The sequence below is a fragment of the Cygnus olor genome, chromosome 1 (genome assembly GCF_009769625.2).
Source record: "Cygnus olor isolate bCygOlo1 chromosome 1, bCygOlo1.pri.v2, whole genome shotgun sequence".
NCBI classification, from domain to species: Eukaryota; Metazoa; Chordata; class Aves; order Anseriformes; family Anatidae; genus Cygnus; species Cygnus olor.
Genome location: NC_049169.1, coordinates 100,288,257 through 100,306,804, shown reverse-complemented (window position 1 = coordinate 100,306,804; position 18,548 = coordinate 100,288,257). Strand labels below are relative to the sequence as shown.

The 18,548-nt window shown below is 40.9% G+C and overlaps 1 protein-coding gene across 1 annotated transcript in view; it reads right to left on the bottom strand.

Annotated features, from left to right (window-relative positions):
- The window catches only part of CASR (calcium sensing receptor), a 40,338-nt gene extending 22,003 nt beyond the window's left edge, over nucleotides 1-18,335 (bottom strand). Inside the window, exons 1-4 of the mRNA XM_040572558.1 lie at nucleotides 18,239-18,335; nucleotides 17,529-17,973; nucleotides 8,588-8,894; nucleotides 4,282-5,163 (exon numbers count right to left, since the gene is read on the bottom strand). Coding sequence (XP_040428492.1) covers nucleotides 4,282-5,163; nucleotides 8,588-8,894; nucleotides 17,529-17,713 — 1,374 coding nt within the window. The 5' untranslated portion in view covers nucleotides 17,714-17,973; nucleotides 18,239-18,335. The remainder of the gene's footprint in view (nucleotides 1-4,281; nucleotides 5,164-8,587; nucleotides 8,895-17,528; nucleotides 17,974-18,238) is intronic.
- Between the last annotated feature and the right edge of the window lie 213 nt (nucleotides 18,336-18,548).

Sequence of the window (18,548 nt, the reverse complement as noted above, 5' to 3'; positions counted from 1 at the left end):
GTATACATTTACATGGTTTATTATACAAAGGATTATAAACTGCACAGTCATTTAGCAAGTGGCTCTATTTTAACATTTTTGAGGTTCCTATTAAGGTTTTGTCTCTGTACAGACAAAAGCAGCAGCACATGTACAGGGAGAGCTCATTGTCAGTGCTATTGGATGGTGCTCTGTAGTGTACTCTATATGCTTCTATCTGTAGCAAGAGCCACCATATGAAAGAACAAGTGTGGACACCTAGTCTATACCCGATGACATAGTTGCTTTGTTTTACACTTTTAACAAACACAATATGAACTAACCCATTGCACACATAGGCCCAGGGAACTGTGTTTACTAATGGTGAAGAATCTATCATCAGAAATCCTGACTGAGTAAATGATGCTTTAATGCTCTTGGGATGTCAACATACTGCACAGTAACTGTTATGGTAAAATATCTAAGAGCCTAAAATAGTGTTCTTTTTATTAATTTAAGTCTAAATTTAGTTCTAAGTAGTATATTGTGATTTGTCCAATTATTAAAGCTATTAGTAGAGCCAATACTTATACTACAAGCTCAGTGTTTTTAGGTAGCATAATCCACAGATAATATCTTGCATAATCAAAATCTGATTAAAATGTCTCTTCTGGGAGGTGTTTAATGCCATCTTTACTCATCTGTGCAGAGATCTAATCAATATATGAGGCTCACTGCACCCATTTGCTGTCACTTTCCAGTAACAACTTCTTTATAGTCAGTCTATTCAAAGTCCCAACAGGATCTGAAACTGCCTCTATCTTCATAGCAATTCTTCCTGAACGACTAAGTTTCATATCAGCCTCAGTTAATACCTGTTTTGAAATTGTCTTGCTCTCTATACCACAAAGCAGTTGTTTTCAGTACACCATTTTAATTGTCCAACCAGGTAGTTCCACAGACACAAAATTGATTAGATAAGCGCTTAGATTCAAAAGCCTGTAGAGACGTATATCATCTAAGGAAACACTCACTTCTTTAAAGCCTCGCAGAATCAATTGACACACAGCCAGACATACATAAATGCAAAGTTGGAGAAGGCACCAGTCCATTTTTACCTCTTCATAATGGGTGTCACCAGCACAGAGGAAGGAACTGTTGGCTGGGAGGTGCACAGTCCTGTAATAAAAGACTTCAGCTGATCCTAGTTGAAGCCAATTCACATTAATTTTTATTTTTTATTTTTTTTTATTTATTTTTTTTACTTTGGTGGAACAGCAGAAGGCAGTTTTTCACTAAGTCTGAGGTCAATCAGATTTCTAGGCATAGAATAATTTACTTGAGTGTGTCCTTTACCTTCTAACCATTTGGACAGTACATTTTTCAGCATGTACATCTTTGCCTTGGTGACTAGAAGAGCTATCTAATTTTTTATTCATGAACCTGCCAAAGCTTACAGATGCCAGTGTAACCACAACTTGAAAATATTCTGAGTCCATCTAAGGATGCTCTGCTCCATGACCCTGTGACTGCACACTTTTGCTTTCTCAGGAGCCTTCTCAAGAGCCTACTCAAGAGCCCTATTGAATCACAATGATTTTACTGTGAGACAGAAAGAGAGACCCATCAGCTCTTTGTTCAAAAATGTGGGCTGTTCTATCAAAGAAGATGTTAAGAAAACAAGGACTGTAACAGCAGACTATTGGAGCTGTTACTGAGAAACAGGACAAAGAGGTAGGGAAGAAGCTTCAGTGCAGGAGGCCTGAACTCATGTTGTACCCTTGCCATACTGTTCTTCTATAGCTTATGGGAGAGCCTGTGTTTGGGGAAAGCAAGTCCATGAACCAGCGAAACAAACAGAATTAGCTCTACTCAATACACTCTTCTAAAAAATCACAGTCCACCAGTGAATTGGAATGCGTATCTAGCTGGCTCACAGTAGTTCTGTGCCAGGCTTCATGCTATCCAGTTCAAATGAACTGATCACTGAGGCAAAAATGTTATTTCTATACACAAATCCACACAAACACCCTGAACAAAATATATATAACAGTTCCTCCAAAAGGTTTGTATTCTGAGTGCATAATATACTAGCAGACAATGAAAAAATAATAACTCTTATGAGTTAGTGGGATAATACCACTGAAAAGAAACAAATTCATACTATACGAAATTATAAGGCAGAACACACCATTTATCCTCACCAGCCACTGATCCTGCTGGCAAAGACAACCATGGAAAGGAATTGAGGATAATGGAGCCACAAGTTCACAGGGATTGCCTTGTCTGTCACACACACCACCTGGTCAGTGACTTCAGACACTTAGTGGCTGCTACCTCCAGTGTCTGGCAGGGAGGTTTCCTTACACCCTCAGATTGCTTTCTACTAAGAAACCCTTGAACTGATTGTGAGAAAAGGGAGCAGCCACAGAAGAACTGTCATGACAGAAGTTAATTTCTGCAGTAAGGTTTTCTTCAGTCTTAGATTCTGGTTGTTCAGAAAAGCGTTCTCTGGAGATGCTGGAGGATGCAGGTTTGTGAGGTGAACTCATTACTCCCGTGGCTAAGGAAAACTTCCTGAAGGTAATGAGCCGCAATGCCTGATGTGAAGTAGGTGTGCACACAGATTTGGCATTTACCTGCTATTTGTAAGTTTGATGTTGAAATGAAGTGAAAAAATGCACAAATCAAATATGCTTGATGGCCAACGCCACATAATGGTGGTCATTTCAAATACGCACTGCTCCCTTGTAGCACCTGCTATTCCTAGCCAGTCACATTCCCCCCCCTCCCCCCTTTCTTGGTGCTCTAAGGCAGGAAGCCTGGATCAGGGTGCTTTACATTTTGATATAGCTATCCTTCAGTACCAGACAAGAAAAATAAAAAGACATTCTTCTCTATTTTGGAATCATCGACAATCACATTACTACAATATAGTGTGAATATCCCGCTCTTTTTTCTTTCCAAGGTGACAAAGCATGAGGGAATGAATTAAAAATATATTTATTCTGAAACACTTTTACCAATACAAGTGAAAGATAAATCTGTCTATGACTTGCCCAATTCTGCCAATATGCTCCTGAAGAGCAAAACAGCATTGAAGGACAGAAACCTCAGAGCCAGCAATTGGAGAATTCCCCTACACCAGGGCCAAATCCTGCACTTATTAACTCTGAGTAAAATGTCTTTGGCAGACCCAAATTAAGTACCTAGAGCTAAAGAGTGCAGTTTTCAAAACTGCCAAGAAAATCTTTTACTTGGTTTTGACTGATGTTTATGTATTGACCGAGACTAGACAGGAACCAAACTGCAGTTTACAAATGCGAATGCCGACCCAATATCTGCAAAGTTTGTGGCATGGGCAGCCTCTATTTTGGTTAGTCTATCCCAGACAGAGGGAATTACGTATGCAAACATGGCTGTGATCCTCTTTTCATTCATTAGTGTTCTTCTGATTTCAGATATGTTTGGGATCCAAGTTTTATGTCATGACCAGAACTGGGCAACTAATTTGCTGCATATTTGGCATATCTTCATTTGTTAGGCTTAAGTCTAATCCTTCTATTTCAGAAGGTAGTGGATATTCAAAACACACAATGAATAATGCATTAGATAGCACAGTCAAATACATGATAGGGTATAGAGTATTAATAAAGGATCAGAAGACCAGAATGCCACAATATTATCCATAAACCAGTGAGCAGAATTTTTCAACTGAATTAGTGAATGTGTTGTTAGTATCGTTTTATCAGTTCACAAATACCATTGCTATCTATTATTTATCTACTATTTGCCCAATGGACACACATTATTTTTCTTCATTATTCAATCTGCTTTAGTTTGATCCTATATAAGCTGAAAAGTGTGGAAAAAAAATATGGCCTGTATGGAAAATTGCTGTGGGATTGCAAAACCTGTAGAGCTTGCCAAAGATAATGAACTCTAAAAACTGTTTTCCTTGTTTATGTGTTCTCTCCAGACTCTCTTGTTTATGTAAGGGCTCAATATACGATCAAATTACCTTGTGTCAGCCAGGCTGTGGTAATTGTCTGTGTGTGCACTTTTGGCCTGTAGCAAATACAAGAAAATTTAACTTAGTTTAAACCCCTTCCACTGCAGGCAAACCTTACACAAATTACTTTCACTGCAAGGTGGTTGCCTGCAGTGATATGCTAAATCCCAGGAGCCTGACTGTTTGTCCAAGACCCAGGATTGTGAAAGGCACCTCTCCCCAGGCAGCATGGAGGTGCTCCAGGACAGCTTGTATTTTTTTTTCTATGAGTATCTTGCACAGGTATGCCTTAACAGCAACAAAGGACTTACCTGCCATGCCTCAACCTTCTTAATGTCTGCACAGGATCCGTTAGTGAAGAGTCCTTTCCCAGGGGTACAGGTGTATATATCCTGCAAAGCATGGGCAATAGAATATACTGCCAAATACACATTATAGGATATCCGCAAGTGTGTGTAGTCCATGTATGGTGTCTCCACACTGGTGATGTTCTCATTCCCTGTGCATGGAGGTCGAAAGGCAGTTGTACTGTTTCCAGTGCCCAAGCCCTCTTCATGGGCCTTGTGGAAGGAAGCTGAAGCTGGAGAATTTTTGGACCCATCGGGGAGATAGCAGTTAAATGTCTCCTCCCAAAACTCCTTGGCAAAGCCATTGTTGGTGGATTTCTTGGGATGCACCTTCTGCAGGAACTCACGAAAGCCTGGGATCTGTCCTGCCTTCAGTGCAAACCCAATGGTGCTGCCAATGACACGGAAGAACTCTGGCATGGCTATCAGGGAAGAGCTGGCCCAGGCCTCACTCGCCAGCCAGATCTTGCCGGTGATGTTTCGCCTGACTATCTCTTTGATGAGCGGTTCCAGGTCCGGGCCACTGGAGAAAACAACAATTACTCTTGCTGTGGAGTTCTGGATGACCTCCACCACCTGCTGGATCTCCTCTTCGTCCGAATACTGTGAGATGAGCTCACTAAAATCAATGCAGATGTCTCTCTCCTCTGCCTCCTCCCGAAACTTTTCAATCCCTGGTCGTCCATAATCATCATCAGCTGCAATTGTCCCCACCCAGTTCCAGCGGAAGTACTCGATGATGTCTGCCATCGCGGTGGCCTGATGCTCGTCATTGGGGATTGTGCGGAGGAAGGACTTAAACTGGTTCTTATTGCTCAAAAGACGACTGGATGAGGCATAGCTGACCTGCAAGAGCACAGCAGACAAGCAAAACAGACCATGAAGTGAACTGCCTGGGAATAAAATGCCAACGTTTACCTAGATTAACTGTCAACCTGAACAGCCTCAGATGGGAGGAAGGGAGGGCTGGCACCACATGGTCAGCCATGTTCTCTTGGCCTGTGGTTGCACACAATCCACTCTGAGAGACTGTATGTACTTGTAACTCTGGGTGTCCTACAGAGACACACATGGAGGAGCAGCTGCTCAGACCCGAGCGGATGGAGCAAGTGTGTGCCCTCCACTAAGGCCAAGGGTCAGAGGGAGTGTGACACTGACACTAGCCTGGGGGAATGGCAAGGAGGTGAGCCATGGGTGGCACTGACTCTCCTGTCACCTCTGTCCCCATCCTTAAACAGGCTCCATCAGGAAACATAGGCCTGTTAATTACAACCTCTGCCAGCTGGAGGAAGGATGTGATGTGCATCAGTGGCCTTGACCTTGGGGAGTGTTAAGGTAATGCTAGTCGTTACCTTAGCATGATTTCCTGATTGCCGGACATAATCAGCAAAGAAGCCAGTAGACGTTCCTCACTCGATGAGCCACCATGTTTTGCCATCAAAATGGGATTTTATTTCCTTTACTAAATCTATCAAGAAATGTTTTCTTTTTCCTAATCAGAACAAGTGCCATATGCTTTTAAGATATAATTTGAATTTTCTGTAAGTAGGGAAACAATAAAACCCAAAAGAGAATAGTTTAAAGATATGAAGAAGTTTTAAATCTCACTTATCTTTGCATTTTGAGATTGGTATCTGAACTCTTTAGGACTGCCTCTCACTTTGAAAAATCTTCTATAAACAGTTCATTTTGTACAAAGTGGAAATTTACATAAAACCTTATCTCTTCCTTAAACTCTGGCATTTAGTGCTTCTGCAAGAAGAAAGAAAAGAAGGAGGTTTCCTAGTGCAGTTTCAAGGGCCACAGGAACATACTGTCGTTTCACAGAGCTGTGCTCTCCCCTGGACAGGCTCCTACCCAGAACTACTCTCATCTCCTGCAACCTCGTGCCAGAAGGTACAGACAAGGTACTCCAATCCTGCAGATGCTGTAAGAGATGAATTTCCTCTCCAGGGATATTTGTGTGCAAGAGCGAGGCCTGGATTCTCCAAGGGAGGTGACCTTAGACAACGTCACAGTGGCTTCCCTGTTTAGACGTTAGCAGTGCCCATTGGTTTGGGAGCTTCAGCAAATGTCCTGGCATCTCTTTTAAATGTGAAAAAGTCTATCTTTAATGAGTCCCCTCATTTTTAACCACTGGCAATTTAATAGGGTACACTGAAGTAAGATACTAAGAAATAGAACAGAAGCCATAACATTTTCAGTTTCTATGTCAACAGGATGAGTAATGAGCCTTAGGTTAATTGTAAAATATACTTCCAACTTATACTGAAATGTAGGGTTTATTAAGCATGGATTTGCTAATGGCTTGCTATAAATGGCAGTGATAATGCATAATCTAATGCTGCCCAACAACTCCCAGTTTAAAAGCCTGCTTTCTGTTGTCAGACTCCAGCCACCTGTCTGAAATTTCATTCCACATTGAGAACTGAACCTACTGACCTCTACCCATTTCTGTAACCACTAGATAAAGGCTACTTCCTTATAGCATAAACATCATTCCCTGTTCAAAGAAAAACTCTGAGAACTGCAAACATCTATTAGGTTCAGTCAAACCCACCGACCCTTCTCAGTAGCTCTTGTCAACCTGGTAATGTGACATGTAAATTAACAGTATGCCTTAAAATGCCACCACAGTGTTTATTACACACCACCTTCCAATGCTGCTCTGGGCAATATCTAGACAGCAGGTGTTAGTCATAGCTTAAACCATTCTTTCCTGCTCAGTCACCCAATGTCCATTTCTTCAGATTCCTGCAAGGGAATCAGGCTAATAAGAACATTAAGTAGACAAGATATATTACAGTGCACCAGGCAGGCAAGAATTCTTCCTTCTTCATTTGTGATATAGGTGGGAATTAGAGCCCTGGCTGAAATAATGATATATTCTCTCAGGGCAGAGTGAGAGAACAGCATGATGCAATCTTGTCACAAGGCCTTCTCTAAGCTCTGGCACCTGCACTCATTTTAGAAGGGGAACAAGAAATATTAGGCTATACAAGGCAACACCAAAATGCATAAAGCCAAGCACTTTCCAGAAGTTGTCTTCAGTGTGGAAATCTAAAATCAACAGCAGCAACATTAGGCTATAATATGCCAACCTCTTATTTTGCTTAGGGTCTTGGCAGAGCAACAGCTTTGTCAAACAAAAGCATGGGACTGTGGATACTGTCCCTGGTCCCAGCAGATTCAGCAAACAGCAAGAAGGATGCTATGGCACAGCAGCTGGCACAACTACTCTGCCATACAGATGACCCAGGAACAAGCTGGGACATATACACATACTATCACAAATCTTGTTTTGGAGGCCCTAAGTCAAAGAAAGGCAGGTCAGCCCAGAATAACCCTTCACAGCACCTGATCAGCAGAAACAACAACTTTGCAGATCACCTACTTGAATAATCAGAGATACTGACAGAGGTAAGAGTGTCTGGCAACGAATGAGGTCTGCCTTACCAAGCTCTGTGCAAGGTGGGCGTAACTAGAGAGTGACCACAGTGAAACAACATCACAACTAAGCTGTCATAGTTTGCAACTGACAACGACTTGTCTAAATTACCCGTGGTCACAGGCTAAACGGCTCACCCTCTACCCTCCTCCTAGGCTAAAACTCTACCTTCCTCCTAGGCTACAATATTGCTGTTGGCTGGATGTTGTTACTGGCTGTCTGGTAATCTTTTTTTGGGGGATTACAGATTTCTACCATAAGAAAAAAACATATTTTGTATTGACCCTCTCCTTGAGGGTCTATGTGAAGTGGCAAAGATCAAACAAGCCATGGAGGCTGAACTTTGCTTGAGCCCTTGTGGGTGGCAGAGAATGGAACAGAGAACCTGGCACAGCCTCTGAATATGCCTGTACTGGTCCAAATATGTATCCGACAAGTATGAGACCGAAGGCTTGTATCTTTTACTAATAAAAGTATTCATTTTGATGTGACGCAGCACATTTGGAGGGAAATAAGACTGTTTTCTGTTAGATAAACCATTGTCCCACTCTGAAACACAGTGCTTCCCATCATTATCTTACCCCTTAACCCTCCAAGGATGTATTCAGTTACTGTATACAGTTAGGGCCTCTCCATTTCCAAACCTTCTTATGTTTGAAACAGAGACAGAGCACATTAGCAGCAGTGCAGTTCTCCATCCTTGTTCTGCAATGTACCCCTCTCCAAACAGCAATATTCCCAGCTGTGCCATACACCTGGTAGCACTGCAGAGCAGAGAGGCAGGCCACATGTGTAATCTAAGCAAGACAAGTGAAAGCATACCTGAGGTATGTAAAAGAGTCCCAGCAGATTGGCCACGGCGGTGGAGACCCCAGAGCCAGTCGCCCCCACGACTGCAATGGTGGAAGGGATATGTTCTGAGCAGTTGCAGAATTCGTCCAGGTTCAAGGAGTCTATCTTGTTCTGAGCCACAAAACTCAGAGTGGCCTCAAGGGCTTTAGAGACTGTATTGCAAGTATCAAATATCCTGTATCCCAAGGTCATGTTGGGAAGGAGATTTGGGCTACTGTTTATTTCTTCTATGGCAAAGATCATAGCCTGGAGCCAGCGGAAGCCTCGGAAATTATACCTGGGAGAGTGAAACAAATAAAAATACACAGAGTGAGAAGGAGGGAAACAGAGGAGATGAGACCAGGGCTGAGACAAGGGGAGAATGAAAGATTCTAGATACAAAAGGCAAAAGCAGCTTACACTATTTAGCTCAGTCTCGCATCCGGCTGAATTCAGAAACCTTTGCTTTTGTGTGTTCAGTGGTTATAAGAGAGGTGTGCATATGCGAAAAGGTTTTGTTCTGCTTTTCAGCTCATCAGTTTGGAAGCTCAGTTAAGAGATTGTGAGGATAAAATGACCTTTTCTAAGTCCCCTGAATTCTGGGAAAGTCAAAAGAGAGCATGCCTGCAGGGTTGGTTCTCCTGAGGACACTGGGCCTGGATCTCATGATTCTTTAGCAAATGATCTAACCCGAAGCTTCTCCTACCAGATTTCCTTCCAGCCTGCCTCCTCTGACACGTTTCTGAATGCAGATGGCAGTGTCTGCTAAGCCTGAACATGATGCTGACAGGAACTTGGACTCAGGGACACCTAGTATGCCAGGGCCTGGTGGCTTTAGTCAGGCAATGTGAGATAAGCCACAGCACTGGCATATTGCTGGACGCTCTGCTCAGGAATATTTAGTCATCTGTAACACTGGGCCTCATATCACCACTTCACACTGTGAGAGAGGGCACAGCCAACCTGTTTATATCAGCAAACAGAGATATGTTATAAATCCTAGCATAACTTGTTAACTTGCTAATTAGGTACTTCATTGTTTTCATTGAAAGAATAATATTCTCTTTATTATGGTGTTTTCATACATCTGCTTTAGACACAAGCTCAGAAGTTGCCACCAGAGCTGGCCTGTGAAACTGAAACACCGTTTTTTTGAAGCTTTCTCTGTTCTCTGAAGTGGAGAAGCTGTGTTTTCTGACATGGAGTAGGAGCTGATGTTGGGTGAGTGACTAACCCAAAACAGGGAGAAGCTTCTTCATGGAAAGCAGCAGGAAGAAAGTAACTTTGACATGTGCTATTCTCTTACAGTAAAAGTTGTAAAACTCTGAAAGCAATCAGTTGTGTGTCTATTAAGCTGCTACATTTTGGGATAACTCAGCTGGAATGGCTAATTCGTCTATGAACTGACACTTGCCTTTCCTTGTAATGCACTATAGATCAGGTTAGCAACTGGTTTACAGTTTAGTGTTGAGTTGCAGTTGGAAACAGGAAGGTGTCAAAGCTGTTATGCTTGAGATTAATTGGAAAAACTGATGGGACCCAGAACAGGATGAGTCTGGGGAAATGGTTGGGCCTAGAATAGATTCTATATAAAATGGTAGATTTTGGGTTTCAAATAAGTGTTATTTTGAAATGCTTTTCCATACCAAGGTGAAGGTTTCTAAAAATGAGGTTCATAAAATCATGGCCTTTCAACTTCTGAGATATACGCCCAGAACATTTTTTAATTACTGGATTAAATGAATTGCTTCCAGAATTTATGTTTCCTATGACTGATTTCTTCAAAGCTGAATGAACATACCAAAATTACTGATTTTCTAAGAGTTTTATCTGACTTATCTGGAATCAGAAATTCTAAAGATATCACATCTAAGGTTCATTTTTAGGTCCTAAAAACTTAATTTATCCAACTTCATTTCGCCAGAAATCTTTGGATAACTTCCAAAAGAGGTTCTGTTCTGACACTGTACCTCAAACAACAGACAGCATGGTTTCAGCACAAATCTCTTGAGCAACTTCAGGTCAGAAAGGTTGAGGCCAATAAAAATCCTTAGTTATAATGTATGACCAAATGGACAGCTAGCTTTTCTTAGATCACCGTTTAGAAAATGGACACCGTTTAGAACATTGGAATGTGGGTTACATTTAGAATTTGGTCATTTAGGTTTTTTTTCTCTAGTTCCAAACCATTAAGGAGTGAAAGGCAATGGGAGAGCTCTGAAATAAAAGGGCAAGTCTCAGAGTGAATAAGGCAGTGAATATAAAAAAAAACACAAATGTGCTGGGCGTACCAAGCTGCCTCACCCAGTCTCTAATGCACTCTGGGAATCAGAATGGCAGCAAGAATGGGTTTTATGATACTTCTTTTTAAAAATCTAAATCTGTGCACAGATTTTTTTAACTAAAATGAAAATAGGATTTGAAACAAGGAACAATATTCAGGCTCCCAGTGTAAAACAGAAAAAACTAAAAACATTTTTATATATTTAAAGGGAAGAGTGCTGAGAAGTTGGGAAGTACAACTGTAAGGATTTTCACACACTCTAGTATGTGTAAACATAAGTATAAGTGAGTTCACATTACATTATAGAAGTGGATAAAAAAAAAGTTAGATTGAGTATTCTGTCCCTTTGACAGCAATTTGGTTTAAATTATTAAAATGCTGCAATATTTCAGGTGGTTTCTTCGAAAGCAGTAAGAAGTGGACTGTCTTCTCCTTGATTTCAAAGAATGTTTGTTATTCAATATGGTATGTGCATCACTCAGATGCAGAGTGGCTAGATTTTAGATTTCGAATGAGTGCCATTTTAAAATGCTTTCAGATATGTTTCCATTACCAAGGTGAAGATTTCTAAAGATAAGCTTCATGAGATTGTGAACTTTCAATCTCTGAGTTACATGACCTGAGATATAACAGACCCATGATACACAACTGCTTTTCTTTTCCTTTCTGACATATGTTCCTGATGAATATTTATTTATAGCATTAGGCCTGCACTTCATTTGTTTGAGGTTGGATTGACTTTCTTTTGGAGGGGAAAGGAAGGGATGGAAGCCTTGTCTAGGAGTTATATTCCAAATGTGTTTGAAACGCTTTTGATAATTTATCTCATACTAGCATGGACAGCAGACGTGCAATTCTTTCCAGTTGAACCTCTAGTGATAGCAGCATCGGCAGATCAGCAGAAGAGGATCAGATGGGATGGAGACAAACACATCTCACTCCATCTTTTCTAATACCTCATAGATCTTCAGACAAGGTCTCATTTGTTAACTGAGAGTATTCTATTAGTACTATAGTGCTAACACTGATATGGTCAGATGAACACAGTGACACTAAACTGGTCTTAATGAAGCAAGATTTCAGGATTCCTGCAGTCTATGTGAATGGAAATTGTGTGTATAAATTCTTTTCCATTGTACTGTAATACCCCAACAAAAGATTTGAAATAGGTTACTTCTGGCTTGGTGTGTATGTGAGTGATGGGTAAAAATGGCCTTTGAACTTGGCAGCAGGTTACACAGATCCAGCTGACCTTTTGTTGACCTGCTGTGACTACTGTGACTAGTCACTGTCATATTCTTTCAACCATGCAGAAATTTGACTGGTAATTTCCATTAAGAAAATACAACATGCAAAGGATTTACTAATAGAAACAGACATTTCATTAGACTTCCAGAATCTTTAAATAGCTACTGGTATTGTTTTAGTGGAAAATAAGCAGACTCCAAAACTTATTTTCTGACATGTTATTTTTACAGGTGCATTGGCTTAGTCTTGCACTTTAGCATTTCTGAGATGTGCTGCTATGAAAAGTGGGCATTAAGCTCTAAATGGAAGTTTAATGTAAATAATTCAGTGCCCAAAGTTGTAGAATTGAATTTTTATGTACACTCAGTTCTTTAAATGCTTCCGTTATAGTGACCATTCTCCCACCTGTCCCTCAGACCCAGAGCAATCCACTGTTCTTTCAGTTCCCAGGCAGAAGCACAAACAAAAAAAGAGATATCAGAAAAAAAATCCTCCACAAATCTTCATCTTAATCTTCACATCCCCAGGGGAAAGCTTATTTTTGCAACAGTCCAGTTTGCTAGACAAGATTGCAAACAAGATTTTTTGCTAGACTAGATTGCTAGATGATATTGCAAACAACATCATACTAATTCCCATAGGTTTCTTTCTAGTTGGTATAAATGTGTCTATGCAGGGATGCTCAGGATGCACATGCTCCTCCTGTCATGGGCTTATGATGGGACCCTGCTCAAGCTCTTCTCTAAGTTTCTCCATCTGTAAGATGAAGCCAAAGCCAATAAATGCACAGGGGAGTGTCAGAAAGGATGAAGGATTGCAAAGCCTAATGACTGCAAGAAACCCTGAGGAGAAACCTGAAATAGTGATTGTTTGTTTATCTGGTTCTTGGTAGAACAGCTCGTGTTGTCTGGATCCAGCAGGGAAAAGGAGATCTGTTAGTTTCCATGAAGGAGAGAAGGTCATGAATTCACAGCTTCATGCGAATCCATGACCTTCATTCTTGCAATGCATGAAACTGAGACCTTTACTATATGAAAGAAAAGGAGAAAGCAATGTGAAAGTTCTAAACAGCTTCCACTTACTCTCCCATATCTGATGTCATTTTTTTCAAGAATGGTGGCAAAGGCTGCATATGCCTCTTGGCTCATATCAGTACTCCTCTTCCTGTAGTGGTTGTACACACATACTAATTTCTCTGTCCTCTCTAGATTTCCAGTACATTAATTACATGTTATTGCTGCTACTACCACTGCTATTACTAAGATATGCGAAGGGGAGACCTTCGGTCATTTGTCAGATTCCTGCAGTCAGGAGGTATAACGAGTTGCTTACCACCCTTAAAAGTTAGAACTTTGGTTAAGGGAACTAACTGTGCAGGCCAAAGCTCAGAAGGAGGCTGAGAAGGAGGGTGGAAGAGAAAGATGAAAAGGAAATAACTTGCTGTTGGAGGGGAAAGAGAAGATCTAAATAGCATAATAAGCATACAGTTCTGCATTTGGATTAGCAAACACAACCACAAGAAAGAGTGCCTCGGGCTAGCATTAAAACTCTGTTCTGTCAGACACGCTGACCCAGTGAGCTCAAGTGTCCTGGAGACATGTAGTGTGAAGCCGTACACTATGACACTAGGACGATGTCTCACCACGCAGTGTTTCACAGCTCAAAGGCTGTCACAGTGTGGGACCTTGTCTAGATCGCTGATCAGAATAAAGGAAATATTCACAAAAATGACAACCTTGTTACACCATATTGGCTATGCTGTATCTCAACACAGTGAAGTTATGTGCTCATTGCAAACAGTACATTACAGTGAGAAAAATCCATGGGTATGGCCAATCTGTGCAATAATACTATCAATAACACTACTAACAATAACACTAACAACACTACCACCACTAAAACTGCTAATCTACCTGGCATGAAGAAAGGACAGAGAAATCAGGTTATGAACAGGCCTCTGTTGGTGCTGATAGGGAACAGGTGTCAGGGATTGCTTGTGCTGCAATCAGACTCTGTCTCCAACCGTACACATCAGATATGCATCAGCAAATGTTATAGGGAAAGTTGCTGTGACAGCACCTGAGGTACACAAAGACAGAAGGTGTATTTATATCAAATGCGGGACACTTTGTTTAAACAATAAACCCTGTAACTAATTCTGAAGCAAAGGAAACACAATGCTCTCACTCCTGTATGACATTTGATCTGGCAAAATCATGAGAAAGTTTACAGTTTGGACTCTATAACCCATTGCTCAAAATGCAAAGATGCATTTTCAGTAGAATCAGCATGAAAGGAACTATGAACAGATCATTATTGTTCACTTTTCCTTTCACTGCTGGGTTATGGGAACAGTTTTTCAAATAATCATGTGCAAGGTATGCACAGTAGGTTTGTATGCTGAGCTGGGGATATAAGCACAGTACTACAAGAGTATGAAGATTGTGAAAATTAAAAGAGTGGAGGGAAAACTGTCCTACCCATTTTAAGAGGCCCTGTTCAGGAGTATAGGTATGGCACTGAACAGAGCTACATGTGTGGAAAAAAGTCCAAACAGCACAGATCAGGTTGAATGGTTCTCAGATGAAAGGAAAGCCACATTCTCATAAATAGTTTGATACTGAACTCCAGAAGACGCAGAGGACAAACCACCTGTAGGGTTTCAGTAGGACCCTTAGGTTTTTTCTTGGACTCAAGGCAAGGAGCCTGTCATGGTCTGATGACTTTTTGCTGTTATTGCCTAATGGTGGAGAGAATGATGAAAGACAGAGGAGAGAGGATGCCCACAGACTCCTCTACTGACCTGGGTCTAATTTTCCTAATGGATATGTGACATATTTTCCTATGCAATAAAGAGATTAAAGGCCATCTAAAAAAGGGATGGATATCAAATGAATTAGCCTCAGCTTTGAAAAGATACAGTACCACTGAAGAAGGCTCAGAGAAGTGTGAAAAGGGCAGTCAAAGTATGAAACAGATTTTGAACTGTTGGTTTCACCAGATGCTGCCATGCTTATGCTACTTTAGTGGATTTGCCATCCTACAAAAATTTTTGATGCTACAAGACTGGGGAGATTTGACTTTGGGAAGAAACTGAAGCCTATAATTTTATTTTCCAGAAAGTACGAGTTTCATTTTTCTGGACTAACCAACTGCCCAGAACTGAGGAAACTGAATTGTGATATGGAAGACTCTAGCTCATGACTTGGAGAATGTATTGAGTCTGCATGCACAACCCTACCCCAGGTTACTACCTAATAATAGGGTCCAAAACCAAAAAGGACCACCTTTTGGTTGTGGTCCTGTCTTGTGAGATCTCTGTATCTCTGTGCAATTCCAGACAGAGGAATCTTCTGCTTGAGACAGCAAATCATTTCAGGAAAAATATCTGCTTTCAATTTAACGTGTACTAGTAACAAAAACCTCACCACAGCACATAAACTGTCTCATGGATTAAATGTCTTCATCATTAAAATCTGATGACCAGTCTCAAAAGGTATGCCCAACCTAACCATTTTTGAACTAAACCTTTCCTGGAAATAGGCATTTACTGGTGAAGATGTACAATGAAAGAGCTTTGAGCTACCTCTAGGCAAATTGCTCCTGTTGTAGTTGCTACTACCTCTGCAGCTAGATTTTTTCCTTCCTTTAAGTATTCTTTTGCATTATGCTATCAACTCATAACTTGTCCAGTTCCTTGAAGAAATATGGAAAATGGCATAAGTGCTTCTTCAGCCAACTCCTTCATTTTGTGCCCGCAGCTTCTTGGTGTAGGGATAAGAGGAACACAGATTTTACCCATGGAAATTTCAGGTGGAGGATGCCTCTTGGCAGATCAAATGCCACCTATAAGGAGCTCCCATTGTGTCCATAAAACAGCTGGTCTACTTTTTCAGGATATGCCTATTGCTGGCAGTGCTGCCTAGTTAACAAATCTTTTGGCAACCTCACATTTGCGGTACTTCTGGGGGAACATTCTCCTGTGATGCATTCTACTAATAAGTCCTTGTCAAGACTGTCACTGAGGCTGACCCAGTGCTAGCAGAAATGAATGCTATATTCAGTTTGCAAATACTGGCATGTGCTGCCTGTCACATGGAGCAGGTAAAGAAGACAATGAGCTGAAATATTCCATCACTTTTCAGCATTCCAGTTTTAAATTGCTGCATCCAGGAAAGAAAAATTACTAATACAAGCTACATCTTGCTCCATGAAGTAGACATTCTACATACATTTAGTTTTTGACTTTTGTGTACACGGACTTAAGAAGGCAAAAGAACCCCAATTTAATTACTCTCCTTTCTGTGTGCTCCCTATGAGAACATCTGGGGATGCTCTCATAACCTGGATGGATACATTCTGCTGAATATTTCAGTAGGAAACTGCACCTGGAATCTCTGAGCATAGCAGGAATGTTGTCAGTTATTCTTCATTAACATTGCAACAGAACTGAACTAGGATGAGAGGTCCAAATAATTCTAGATATATAATTTATAACATATGATTTCAGAAGAGGTCTATGACACTGAAGTGCTTTCCCATGCAAGTTCATGACAAAATTCCCTATCAACTGTTTTTTTGGCTGTATGTGTGTATTTCAATTGCAATCAGTTTCTGTCAGTTCCCAATTGTTATGTGTATTATGTGCAGAGCTGTAAAGTGCCTCATGTTTCATCATAAAAATGCCTACTCTTCAATAAGAGAAGCTGTTTTTATGTACATTTGTCCCTCCAGGGTTAACTGACAAAAATTTAGACAAAATCTATATGCACTGTTTACACAGAAGAAGAAGACTGAATGAGGAAAAGCTGACTGAGGAAAAGCTGAGTAAAGAGTACAAGTCTGGACTTTGCAAATGTCCTAAGAGGACAGCTATGTGTTCAGTGGGATTTTTTCAAAAGCAGTGACCTATGGCACTCTCACCTATTCACTTGTTTAGGCAACCAAACAGTTTGTAAAGATGAGAGGCAGACTGTAAATGAAACTCCAAATCTAATTTCTGAGATATTTTGCCATGTATGACTGTAATCAAATGAACTCAAAGGTACTACATGTGATTTTCTGTCTGTCTGCTAGGAAAGCTAATTTTTGGATACTATTCAAACATCCGCTGTGAATGGCCAGATAGATCAGTATATTCCTGTTTTGGCAGTGTTGAGTAATGCAGGGATTGCCCTCTTTTACTGTCCCAATATTACATGCGATACTCTTTTAAAATACACACAGTCTTTACAATTTTTTGCCCTGTTATTTACACCATATCTTTCCACTGCCTTGTAGAGCAGGTCTCTACAAACACTGGATTACAGACTGTATGTACACAGTTTATAGCATATCACTTGCAGTTAACTGTAGCACTCCCCCACCAAAACTTTTTTATTTTCTCTTTTTGTGGCTTACCTTATACACTCCACTGATTCGGGTCTTGACTTTAGATCCTGGTCTTTAGCAGCCACTCCAAAATGGATGGGGAACAATCCACCAAGAATAATGTCTCCCTTCTTCTGTGCCCGTTGGTTTGGCCCATAGGCAGCAGTGTTCCACGTAAATAGCAAAAGAATCAAACAGCAGCTATATAAAGTCATTGTTCCTCTTTTCACCAGGGGTTATAGGACGTGAAATTGGAAAATATGATGTACGAAAGCAGATGTCGCAATGTCCAAGCTTTTCCTTTCCTTAATACAGCACAGGGAGGATTTGGGACACATGACTGCAGGGAGGTAAGCAACAAGGTGGAAGCCACGGTGCTGGTATTTCTTGCTCTCTCTTCTCCATTGCAAAACAGCAATTCTGCAGTCCTTGTTTCTTCATGGCCAAAGCATTACAGAGAGCCCACCTCTGAGAACTGCAAAAGAAAGAAATGAGAAGTGATCCCAGCTACACACCAGGGCCCCTTGATTCCAGGTTGGTTCTACTTTGACAAACAAACCTCCCAGTATACCACCCCCTCAGGCTGTCCCCACTCAGCAACCTGCCCAGGACACATACCACCTTTGAAAGAGGTTCAGGCACTGCAGGGATCACAGCCATGTCTCCTCAAACAAGTGTCAGGGATTCTCTCAGATGTCCTAACTCTCTATCACACCTGTGAAGTGTATTACCAAACCTACATGTGATTCTACATGACTATGGCCACAGAAGACTCTGCAAAACTTGCAATCAGACCTCAACAGAGCACATTGTAGGAGATGCTTGGATGGGAAAGCTGGAAATATGGAAAAATCAAATGCATTAGGAATCAAAACCTTCTCTTAAGCAAATAACTAGGATAAAGGTTTGGTGTATTTCCATCCTATCCTTTCCATTGATCACTCTACTTTCTGTTTTGAACTTATTCTTGCTAAAAATGAAACAAGGTCAGAAGAAAGACATCTAAAGTGAGGATAACTTCCAGAGAAGCATCTGAAGTCAAGATACTTT